The sequence below is a fragment of the Pagrus major genome, chromosome 18, assembly GCF_040436345.1.
Source record: "Pagrus major chromosome 18, Pma_NU_1.0".
NCBI lineage: Eukaryota > Metazoa > Chordata > Actinopteri > Spariformes > Sparidae > Pagrus > Pagrus major.
This window is the reverse complement of record NC_133232.1, coordinates 25,251,888-25,264,469: the sequence shown is the minus strand read 5'-3', so window position 1 is coordinate 25,264,469 and position 12,582 is coordinate 25,251,888. Positions and strand designations below refer to the sequence as shown.

General features: G+C 38.4%; 1 protein-coding gene across 2 annotated transcripts; it reads left to right on the top strand.

The window, feature by feature from the left end:
* The first annotated feature begins 220 nt into the window (after positions 1-220).
* LOC141013784 (uncharacterized) lies at positions 221-12,128 on the top strand. Of its 2 annotated transcripts, XM_073487645.1 has the most exons (11): positions 268-284; positions 380-483; positions 611-748; positions 2,335-2,431; positions 3,555-3,646; positions 3,754-3,837; positions 4,004-4,065; positions 5,418-5,516; positions 6,001-6,055; positions 8,886-9,074; positions 9,583-12,128. In XM_073487645.1, the coding sequence occupies exons 3-11, from the start codon at positions 626-628 to the stop codon at positions 10,522-10,524; spliced, it is 1,743 nt and encodes a 580-aa protein (XP_073343746.1). In that variant the 5' UTR covers positions 268-284; positions 380-483; positions 611-625; the 3' UTR covers positions 10,525-12,128. The 2 variants fall into 2 exon arrangements, with proteins under 2 accessions (XP_073343745.1, XP_073343746.1); XM_073487644.1 differs by lacking the exon at positions 380-483 and having other exon boundaries at positions 221-284.
* The last annotated feature ends 454 nt before the right edge of the window (positions 12,129-12,582 follow it).

The window sequence follows — 12,582 nt, the reverse complement described above, 5'->3', positions numbered from 1 at the left end:
TTAAACTGTAAATATTAAAAGGTTTTTTTTTTAGAAATACAAAAAACAAACAAGAAAAAAAACTGTTAGGTCTACAGCACAGTTTTTCATGTTGACTTTTGAAATGACCACCAGACACATCAATGGAAAAATACTGTACTGAGATCAACAGCTCTTCAGAGGCTCTGATAGGATGATGCAAAATGACAGCCTTATGTGGGTGGAAGCCTTGATAAGTTTCACTTTCGGTTATTAGCGCAGTGTGTCATTCACTAATGTTGGGTCATTCATGATTTTGCATTTGGGTATGTAAACTACTTATGTGTTATACAATATTTTATCATTTTAATTATCACATAGTAAGGCTCTATTTTTATTGTTCTGTTTTTATCAAACATAGACTAAACAAAAACGACGACAGGTGTAAATGCTTTGCAAACCAATACGTCCAATATTCAGTGAAGATCACGGTTGGGCTCAAACAAAGAGAAACAGCAAGAGGAAGTTTGTACTTTGAACTTAAATGTGATTTGCATCTTAGCATGTTAAATGGAAAAATACCATGGTATGTAATACTGTAATGCTACTACTATAATGCTGTTTGTGTTGGTTTAATCATTTGTGTCATTAGGGATTAACAACAAAGATGGGGTCAGAACAGAGCATACTACAAAAAGAAGGCTACAGAGTGGAAAAGGAACCAGGATCTTCTGTTGTTGCTACAAAAGGAGATGAGAAATTTCTCATTAAAAAGATCATTTTACATCAGGTAAGACTTCTTGATACACACACACACATATACATACATATATATATATATATATATATATATATATATATATATATATATACACACATATATATATACATATATATACATATATATGTATATGTATATATACACACACACACACACACACACACATATATATACATATATGTATATGTATGTATGTATGTATATATAAATTCAACTAAATAAAAATATTTGTGCTTTGTTAGCACTAGGGTTGGGCAATGTCTGTTGTGGTTTTAAGGGATATTAAATGGAGGAGAGGACCCAAACGCAGACACACACATACACACACAGGAGGCAGTATTGGGGGAACAAAAAGCGAGCTTTTAATAAATAAGCTGAATGACAAAACAGCAGAGAAAATACGGGGAACTAACTAGGAACTAACTAGACAAAAACAAAGTAACAACTAAAGGCTAAGCAAAGTGCAAACAAAAGCAAAGTACAAAATCAAAAGAGAAACCAAACTACAAAAACTGGAACATGAGGAAACACTGAGGAAACACTGGGGACGAAGCTGGGAGGAAAACACGGGGAAAGACAAACCAAGACGGACGAAGACGAACACAGGCTAACAGGCTAGGAGCTAACACGAAGAAGGACGGGAAGACACGGAAACAGGAACGGGAACATCAAAGAGAACGGCGGAGTGACAGCATACACAGACCAAGACAGAGGGAAACGAACGATCTGGCGAAGACATGAGGGCGAACAAAGGCTATATACACAGAGACACTGATGACGTGCGAGGTACAGGTGGAGTGAGGACGGACACGGACAGGTGAGGGAATCCATGGAAAAACACACAGGAGGAAGTGACAAGTAGGATGCGACAGACAAGGGAACAATTTCAAAATAAAACAGGAAATAAACCAAACAGATACTGAACCATGACAAAAACACATAGGAGGAACTGACAAGCATGACGTGACACACGAGGGTAAAACTACAAAGTAAAACAGGAAACAGAAACAGGCACTGGATCATGACAATGTCTGCTGAATTGGCATATGACAATGTTCGAAGTGAAACAGTATTTTGTTTTCTTATTTTTGAGGAAAACAAATATAAGTTAGTTGCTCATTGGCTCACTATTGTAGTCACTGCTGTTTCCCACTGTCACTCTGACGACAACCTGAAACTGTCTCACTTAGCCACCGACATACATCCTGCTGGGTTTCAAAGGGGCTTTGTCTCTTGGCCACATGACTTTAACATAGCTGTGTTCAGCCTCATAAGCTTAAAATAAAGTCAGCCGGCTAGCTATGCTGAGAAAGCAAAGCTTAGAAACTCTGAATAAATATTGCACTGAAAGAAACACACTGAAGGGACACACAACTTTGTGCCTTCTCTGGTGAGAAATTGGGAGGGAAAGGATGGTTAGGTGATGATAACTTGAGTTGAGCTAGCCCATAATAGTTGTATTCAGTGAGGTAGTTAGTGGTGGGACTGAAAGAGTGACCTGACTTTGCAAGCACAAGTGGAGGCAGCAGGTAAAAGTGCAAGTGAAGGGTTTTGCTTAAGATTCTAGTTTGTTGAAGATTAATTGTTATTTTCAGCAGACATCTGGAAATGCTGATCCAGCATTAAACGAGATGGAAATCCTCAAGACAACAAGCCATCCTCATATTGTGAGCTTCAAGAACTCTTTCCAAGGTAAGTTTTATTCAATGAAAATTGATGATAATTTTTCAAGAAATACTATTGCTGTTAAGGAATTGAACATAGTCACCATATTGCAATCTAAAAAGTCTAAAGTCTAATACCAAAGTTTTTTTTTTATTAATCAGAATCAGAATTCCTTTATTAGTCCTGCAAACGGGGAAATGTGTGTGTTACAGGACTGTTCAATTTCACAATTTCACAATAATAATAATAAAAAAATGTAATAACAAGGTAAGAAATAGAAATAGACTTGTATATACCTACTATGTACAAATATAAGCTGTGTAATTATAAACAGTGTGGCAGTGTAATGTTACTAATATATAATAAATATGGGTATGAAAATTGCCCAGCCCAAAATGAAAAATGAGCTACGTATACAGTTTTTATTGTACAGTGCACAAGTGAGGTCTACTGGGAGCAGTGCTGATTGTAGAGTCTGACAGCAGCAGGAAGGAAGAACCTGCAATACCTCTCCTTCACACACTTGGGGTGTATCAGTCTATTGCTGAAGGAGCTGTGATAGTGACCTGCAGGGGGTGGGACCACCTTCACCAGTGGCAATGACAGCTTGTCCATCATACTGCTCTCTCCCAGCACCTGCACTGGGTCAAGAGGGCATTCCAGGATGGAGCTGGCCTTCTTGAGAAGTTTATCAAGACTCTTCCTACCTGCTGCCGAGATGCTACTGCTCCAGCAGACTACTCTATGGAAGATGGCTGATGCCACCACAGAGTCATAGAAAGTCGTCAGGAGTACCCCCTGTACCCCAAAGGACCTGAGTTTCCTCAGCAGATGGAGTCTGCTCTGATCTTTCTTATAGGTTGCTGCAGTGTGACCAGTCCAGTCCAGTTTATTGTTCAGGTGAACTCCCAGGTACTTGTAAGATGTCACCATCTCAATGTCCGTTCGCTGGATGTTCACCTGCAGGGTGACACTTTTACCTTCAGCATCTTTTAAAAAAAGCCTTTTGTTTTCATTTGTTGTTGCAAATGCAACTATAAACAATTCAAAACAAGTTTTAACACCTTAAAGTGAGTTCAAAGGGAAATAGAAAACAAAATACAAAATGTTATGAAATACTAAGATTCTTCTATCTACTTTTGTTATAAAGAGCACAACACTTACTATGTGGTGATGGACTACTGTCAGGGAGGGAGCCTTGCTTCAAAGATCAGAGGGAGTCCACCTCCACCAGGGTCTCAGGTACAGTCTTCTGAAGCAACCTCAGGACGAGCCACAGAGAAGGGATCCCTCTCCTCTCTCCTGTATTCTCAAAGTAGCATCATTGTTTTGTTGTTTTTGTTTTCTAGGTACTTAGCTGGATTGTAGAGATCAGTCTGGCTTTGAAAACCATGCATGAAAAAGGCTTGACTCACAAACATCTGACACCAGAGGTACTACACATTTTATATGATTGAAAGAATGTGTGTTTCCACATTATCCATCCATTATCTATTTTAAATCATCATAAATGTATCAATGAATCAAGTTTACCTGTTTTTCTATACTTTGTTTTCTTTTTTAGTTAAAATTACAGTTTTTCCATTAATCTTTTCACAGAATGTATTCCTCACTGAATATGGAACAGTGCGCTTGAGCGAATCTGGAAAAGTCTATGAAAGGTACTGTGCTTTTTTATATATACAGTACTTATATATTTATATATATATGTGTGTGTATACAATACTGTATGCACTTGTGCGTGTGTGTATATATATATATACATAAAACAAAAAGTTTAAATAATTTTTGATCATAAAGACATTTGGTATCTAACTTATTGGAAAGTCAAGGTAAACAGTAATGTTTTAAACTCTGATTTTAATGAGCTGACAGTTTTAGCAGGCCTCAGGTATTCAAGAACTTTATTCTACAGGTGGCGAGCATTGAAACTAAAAGCTGTTCCATTTATCGTATTAAGCAGAAATCAGTGAACATACGTTCTCACATAGGTCATATCTTTATCCTGGGCTGATTAAAAAACCAAACAAATGTAAATGTGATGTAAATTCTAATTATTTCGGTTATATCTTTAGCCGTGTCTGCCCTCATATCTAGAGGCTGCTCAAAAACAGCGGATATATTGTTGGACTTGTGCACTCATGTATACTTGACACATCTGGGTGATGCCGTCTAATATGTGTGAACATGTCTGAAGTGTAACCACTCCTAAACAACGTTCTAACAATGCTGACACACTGCCCTCGGCCAATCCACCACACGCTCTCTGAAACTTCCCAAACAGCTGAGTTGAGAGTCGCGGGTGGGCCCTGTAGCTCAGATGTCTCTTGTGAATTAGCCTTAGCGCATCAGTGTCTTTTTCTTCCTTTTCACTTATCTTGTCTTCTTCTTTTTCTGCTTTTGATGTTTAATGGCCATGCTCTAGCTATATGACAGTAAAACATATTTGTCGTATGACTGCGTGCACCAAAAAATCTGTACCAAGACGATTAGGGACAAATTTGTGTACTGTAACATCAATGAACCAATGAACTGTATATTGTTGAAGAAATCATTCAAGTCCTGTTGAATAGTTTGCTGTGGTGATGTGTTTAATCAGAGTCTACCGGTAAACTGGTGAACAGACAGGCACAGAGCGGATCTGAGCCGGTGGGTGATCCCAGAGCAAATGAAACAGCAGCATTTTATACAGTAAGAACAAGGAAGACAATTGGCAGGTTCAAACAATAGGTAAAAAAAAGACATGCTAAAAGGGGGGTCTGCTCTTTGGAGAGTGTGAACAACAGGGGGTGGGGTGAGGTATGGGGCACACATTTAACATAGTGATCCAACCGGGTCTAGACGTCCTTTGATTAACTGGTGTTACGCAAATGTGTATCTGCAGGGTTTAGGAGACAGACAGGAATCACCATTTACGTCTGGAAATCAGAGGGCTCATCGCAGACGTCACTCCAAATGTGTATTTTCTTCCTCAATATACATACAACAATTTTTGTCTGTTTTTTCCACACAGGTCAAAAGAAACACAGTCAACTATTGGATCAGATCGATTGGAAAAAATACAATTTCTGGCACCAGAAGTCTTCACAAATGGGGTGTATGATGCCAAAAGGTAAAATGTTTTTTCGCCAAATGGAGAAATTTACTTCATAATGACTTTGAGGCCCAACACAGCAACAACAAGTATACTTGGTTTAGGTTATTAGAATAGATGAATTATGCGCACAGAAACCAGAGGAATACCACTCCTATATATTGACTTTTTGAGTCAGATGAGCTTTGACAATGTGAACCAGAAATATTGCACAGATGTTTTGGCGCAACAAGAAACCAAGTTTTAAAAAAAAGGAAGTGAAAAGTTTGTTTGCTCAGACCAATGACAGGGTATCTATACACCAGCTTATATGTTACGTACTACAAATAATTTAACAATCCCATAAAAAGTTAAATAAATCTGTATTCCACTACTACTAATTATAATAATAATAATAATAATAATAATAATAATAATAATAATAATTATCATTATTATTATTATTATTATTATTATTATTGTTATCATTATTATAATTATCGCATTTTTGCTTTGTTCATAGTGACATTTGGTCAATGGGATGCATACTCTATGAGCTCTGTACTCAACATTCAGCGGTAAGTTACCCAAGGTTTTGTATGGTTTTCACTCAATACGTAAGGAAAATGTAAAGTACTTCTCTGACATAATGTGTGTCTTATGTTGTGGTAAACGACTTTATTCTGATGTTGAGCGTACAGCAAAGATTAACTTCATAAACATCAAAAGGGCTGGGCAACAGAAACAATATACATACAAAATTTAACAATGAAAAAAATCCACTAAATGAAAATGTGAAATTTAGTATACTCTGGAGCAGTATTTCAGTCAGTACCGCTTAAGTCAAAGGACACAAAGCCTAATCCAATATAAAATTTAAAAAATTGTAATCAGCTAGATCCTTGGTCAAGGTAAATATACTTATCTGTAGAGGCCTGTCTCTAACAAAGCCTGCTTCCAATAAAGGCATGGTACCCCCCTGCAGTTGACGGGAAAAAAGGCATCGACCACTATTTGAGAACTTACATTCAGCTCATTTTCTTGAAAGTCTTTACTTGTAAAATGAACTGACTGGATTAATTACTTTTGGGCTTCACAGCTAGAGTAAAAAATGCATTGATCACAGGAATGTTTTGTCTTTTTTAAAAATATGGTATGTGCACTGTTCAAAAAAATTAAGGTAACAGTTTTATCACACATCAGATCTTGATGAATGAATTATTCAAGTTGAAAATCTTTACTGATGTACATTGTATAAATTGTTGAGAACAAAATTACAGAACAATCAATTGAAACCAAAATCATCAACCCACTGAAGGCTGGATACAAAATCACAACAAAAATCAAAGTGAAAAATGTATATCACATGCTGATCCAACTCATGAATTTTATCATGGCAACTCATAATGTGACTCAGTAGTGTGTTTGGCCCCCATGTGCCTGCATGCACTCCCAACAACATCAACAACTCAAATGGTGTCCTGGGGGATCTCATCCCAGACCTGCATCAAGGCATCAGTGGGCTCCTGGACAGTCTGTGGTAGTACTTGGTGGCGCTAGATGCACTGATACATAACGTCCCATAGGTGCTCAATTGGATTTAGGTCAGGAGAACAACAGGGCCAGTCAATGGCGTCAATGCCTTCCTCAGCCAGGAACTGCCTACACGCATTGAAGAGAAGAGAACGAAGAAGAGAAGAGAAGAGAACGGTGCGCTAATAGCGGACCTGCCAATTCTGGTGTTCTCTTGTGAATGCCATCAAGCTGCACAGGTCCCTCTGTTACTGACAGTTTGGTCAGAAACATGCACACCAGTAGCCTGCTGGAGGTCATTTGGTAGGGCTATGGCAGTGCTCCTCTTGTTCCTGCTCACACAAAGGACCAGATACGGGTTCTGCTCCTGGGTTGATGCTGGGTTGATGCCCTTCTATGGCCCTGTCCAGCTCTCCTTTTGCAATGGCCAGTCTCCTGGTATCTCCTCCATGCTCTTGAGAATGTGCTGGGGGACACAGCAAACCTTCTTGCGACCGCACATATGAATGTGCCATCCTGGATAAGCTACCTGTGCAACCTGATTGGACTGCAGGTACCACTTCATGAGTAGTGACAAGGACACTATCAGAACATGCAACTAGAGAAGAATCTGTTAGGAAGGATAAGGAGAGAGCAACTGTCTGTGGCCACCACATGCAAAACCATTCCCTTTTTGGGGTTGTCTTTCTTTTGCCTCTCCTTTGTACTTTACATTACTTTACATACTTTACGTTACACTAAGACAATTAAGTGTTCCCTTATTTATTTTTTTGAGCAGTGTATCATTATTTCTATATTTATTTATTATCAAATCCCTGGATCTGCCCCTTTATCAGGATCTGCACTAAAAGTTAATCGACCCATCGTTCATCCAGGTTCCGTGGAAATCCGTTCAGTAGTTTTTTATGTAATCCTGCTGACCAACCAGCAAGCAAATAAATGGGCAAGGGTGAAAACATAACCTCCTAGACCAAGGTAACTATCCTGAGGGTTTATTGGATGTTGGGGAAAAATTTCAATCCCATCTAATGAAAAAGCAATTGTTGAGGCTTAGAGTACACATACAAAGAATCACAAAAACAATGACATTTAGACTGATAGACAATCAAAGAGTATGGTCTTTACCTGCTCTAGTTAACACTGTGGGAGGCAGGCTCTGTGTCTACATAAATTAAGCTTTGTGCTCAAACACAGGCTGAAACAAACACAGTGAAAGGATAGTGTTCAGCAGATGTCGAATTTCTGATGCTAAGATGTCAACCATATTATCTGCCTAGACAATTCACCAGTGTTTTTTATTGTTCCTGTGTACATTCCTCCACACGCAAACACAAAAAATGCAATGCAGGAATAGTATGATGTCATCAGCAGCAACATGACAAAACAACCAGATGAAATGTTTATTGTAGCTGGTGATTTCAATCAAACCTCAGAACTGTTTTACCTAAATTCCACCACCATGTCCAGATCCCCACCAGAGGAAAAATATCCTAGATCATTTCTAAACAAATACTCCTGCAGGCTACGATAGCTGAGAATGCAGCATATTAACACAAGTGTATCAGCAGACTTTTGTCTCGTATAGATGAGGTCAGATCCATGTCAGAATCACCATTCCACCAGCAATTTATCATGTCAACCTGAAAACGTATATACTAAAACCATTCAACTAAAGTTAATGTCTCAAAATATGCTAAACAGACTATTATAGTTCCTTCTGTTCCTTCCTTTAGACAAATTCTGAGCAAGATGCTAATCTCAAATATGGCAGAGCATGAATTTTAGAAAGTAACATAGAATTAAAGTAATGCAAAATTACTGTAACCATATTACAAAAAGTCTAAAAAGTCTTTTCTAACAATAATTCTCCTTCAGTTCTCAGCAGAGACTCCAATCAAGCTCATTCCCAAGATAATTGGAGGTTCTTACCCATCTCTTCCAGAGCACTTCTCACCAGAGCTTTGTGAACTACTGAGTGATATATTAAAGAAAGACCCTCAATCAAGACCAACAGTCAGCGAGATCCTGGAACGCCCTATTATGATAAGCTGTCTCTCAGAAAAGGTGTGAAACTTCTGAAAATACAGTTGTGAACTCACTCTCCCACAACACATGCTGTACATCGTTTATTTTTTTTCCCTTGTCAACTTAACATTAAAGGCAACACAATTCTGCCATGTTTCATTAGTGGAGTGATAAACTTAATTTAACCAAGCGCATCTAATATCTTCCTAAACCTGATTTAAAGATTTGTGTATTCTGTTATATTATAGACATATCTGATAACCTTTTAACAACATTTCGTCACTTTCAGGGCTCCATAGCATTGTGATCTCATCACTGAATGGGAAAGACTGGAATTGGATTTTTTTATTCTCATTTTGACTGGAATTGTGTAGTTACTTCCTCATTCTAATTTCTTCCTCTCTTGATCAATTAGAGCTTTAAAGAGCAACTTAGCACCAGACTGAACAGTGCGTTGCACTAAAGAACATTTTGAAATCATCAAAAACAAGTTTTTTAGGATCTTAAGTTACTCTTTAATTGTATAACTGTGTCTGTTTTTTGATAGAGCAAAAGAGCTGTGGAGGACCTCCAGACCAAGTTGGACAATCTGAGGCAAGTGGCAGACGGTTTGGAACGTGTGCACCAGGGCACCACCATCGGCAGTCTGGCAGGAGGAGTGATTGGAGCAGCAGGAGGGATAACATCCATAGTGGGCCTTACACTGGCCCCCTTCACTTTGGGAGCCTCTCTTATTGTCACTGGGGTTGGAGTAGGAGTGGGTGTACTTGGTGGGGTCACTGCTGGTGCTTCCAATATCACTAATATGGTCAATCAGTCTTCTGATCGCAAAGTTGTTCGAAGCATCATTAAAGAGTTTGAAGAGAGAATTAATGCAGTTGTCACCTGGCTCCAGGAGATTACGTTAATTTTAGAGGCAATCAAGGGCAAATGTGACTTAGCTGACCCACTTGACACTGAGGGTAGCCAGTTAAATGAAGGCAACCTGGCCAGGCTTGGCCCCAGGGCAGGGAGGGGCCTAGGAGGCATTGCTGAGCTGATTCGACTTGTTCAGGTGATGAAAATCAGCAGATTTGCAGCACAAACTTCCAGAGTAGTGCGTGTGGCAGAGCTAGCAACAGGTGTGTTTTCTGCTTTATTTCTGGCAGTGGACATCTTCTTCATTGCCATGGATGCAAAAGAGCTACACCACATTAGACAGGCAAAGGCAGTAGAGGAAAGAGCAGAAGAAGGAGGTGCAACTGAATCAGTGTCTGAGACTGAAACCAGTGACTTTGTGTCCACCTCTGACCAAGAGGCTCTAGTGGCAAGCTCAATAATGCAAGAGGTCACGCCTCAGTCACTGAACAAGCCTTCCCAAAACGATACTCAGATCAGATCTGAGATCATGAAATTTGTCCGATCAATCAGAAAGGCAGCAGGTGAATTGCAGAGAGTCTTGGATGACCTTGAAAAAATCACCTCATCTCTCCCTACAGTTAATCATTAGAGAGAGCTGGATCTGATACAGTGATGTTGATTGGTACAAGTCCTGCATCCCTAACATGTTAAAATCCAAAATGACACAGGAAGCTCACTATTGACACGTTAGGGGACACACACCAAATTTTTCCCTTCGCTTTTGCTTCGCTCCACTTGGCTCACATGCTCTGGTCTAATATACACATTTTGATGCACTTCTACTTTATCAGTGATGTGAAAACATCAGATTTCCACACAGTCAGAGAAAGTAAACGTGTTTGTCTGCTCATAGTTAAGTTATAAAATCCCAGCACAACACAGAGCGTCTCTCCTGCTGGGCTGCTGACAGCTAAATTAGAGCTGGGCTAGCTATGGCCATTTTTCATTTGACTGAGTCAGAGGGGTCACTGACCGATGGTTCAACATTGTTTTATAAATAAAGTTTGAGATTTGGGAAATGATTTCTTATATTCAGGTACATTTTCAACATACAGAATATAACCATATGTATAACCTTATAACATCAAATATGAGTTCAAATTAGTCAAAAAACAACACATTTTATTGGGGACACACCAACAGGTGGTCATTTGAGTGGGTCCCAGACACTTCAAGGCTACACTCAAAACCTATCAACATCACTGGGGACTATTGCAGCCCAACAGTCACACTTAATGAAATCTGAAGCACATTAAATTACATGTTTAAGTGTAGGTCCGGTAGAAAATTCTGTTTGTGTTGCCACCTAGTGTTTGCCTCATGCTGTTATCCAACCCTATGTAATACATCAGTTCACATTACACGTTTTGCAATGTTCCATCATATTTGGGTGTTGTCAAAAACACAACGGACCAGGTCTAACCATGTAATGTCAGAAGTGCAACAACAGGTTATTCGACCCAACGCAGTCACTGCAGAAGTGATTACCCTCATTAAAAAAGTAGAAGTTGCTTTTAGAATATGCAGTATGTCGACATTTAAGTAGGTCCACTTAGTCTCATACTCATAGCCTTGATAACAACAATAACTTCAGAAGGGAAATTCTGAGTTTCAGAGAGTAGTTCAAAGGTGAAATTGTTCTGAGTATGATCAATCAAAAACTAGTAATGGTCAAATTAGTAACTTTCTTCAGTCATTGTATAATGATGAATACTGTATCATCATGGTTTTGAGCTTTCTACTTGATTGGATTGTTATTAATAACTCTGTTCATGATAGTTCTGCTTAAATAATGTTCAATGTTTATTGTATGGTTACACAATGTATTTCTGTTTCATGATGTTTTACAGTGCTAGCAACCTTAAAAATAAGAGGTTTGTAGTAGTAGTAGTAGTAGTAGTAGTAGTAGTCCATGGTTGCCAGCAATCTGAACCTTGAGTTTATTCTTGTGTTTCTCTCATATTTTGTCAGGGCTAACTGCATTAACACATGCATGTTTGTGAGTCATTTGACAATTATTTTTTATCATTTTTTGTGCACTTCTTTTGTGATAATTTTGTAGGAACTTGACATGCTGGATGTTTCCTAAATCACTGTAAGCTTCTGATTACCATATGAATCCATTTATAATACATACAAATATTGTCAACATCTGTATTGAAAAAAATAAATAAATCCAAGTTGTTACAAGGATTCTCTCTTCGATAATTATCATTCATCATTAACACCCACATAAAGATGTCAATATTATTATAAATGCCTTTTAATAATATTCTATGTTTAGTAAGTGGTTCACTGGGTCTAACTCTCACATAGCTGTAAAATTATCATTCAGATCTTATGATGTATCATATGATGGCACAGTGACTCAGTGGCTAGTACCAGACAAGAGGAAGGTCTTGGGTTTAAATCTGTCAGCCTTTTCCTCCCACTGAACATGCAGGTGAGGTGAAATGGAAACTTTTTAAATATCCTTAGTTGTAAGTGTGTCATTTTATGTCTATTTGTGTTAATCCTGTGATTTACCCAGTGAGTCTGTTTTTTGTCTAATTCTGCAAAAATATGGTGCTGCTCTTGATTATATACTGTGTTAAATTTCATAATTTGTTCATGGTGAAGCTTTCATCAAATCCTAAAGTGCAGAGGG

Excerpts from the sequence above, each read along its gene's own strand:
- LOC141013784 (XM_073487644.1), top strand. The coding sequence starts at position 626 with ATGGGGTCAGAACAGAGCATACTACAAAAAGAAGGCTACAGAGTGGAA. Across the intron at positions 749-2,334 it reads AAAAGATCATTTTACATCAG|CAGACATCTGGAAATGCTGA; the intron begins GTAAGACTTCTT and ends TGTTATTTTCAG. Across the intron at positions 5,517-6,000 it reads GGGGTGTATGATGCCAAAAG|TGACATTTGGTCAATGGGAT; the intron begins GTAAAATGTTTT and ends CTTTGTTCATAG.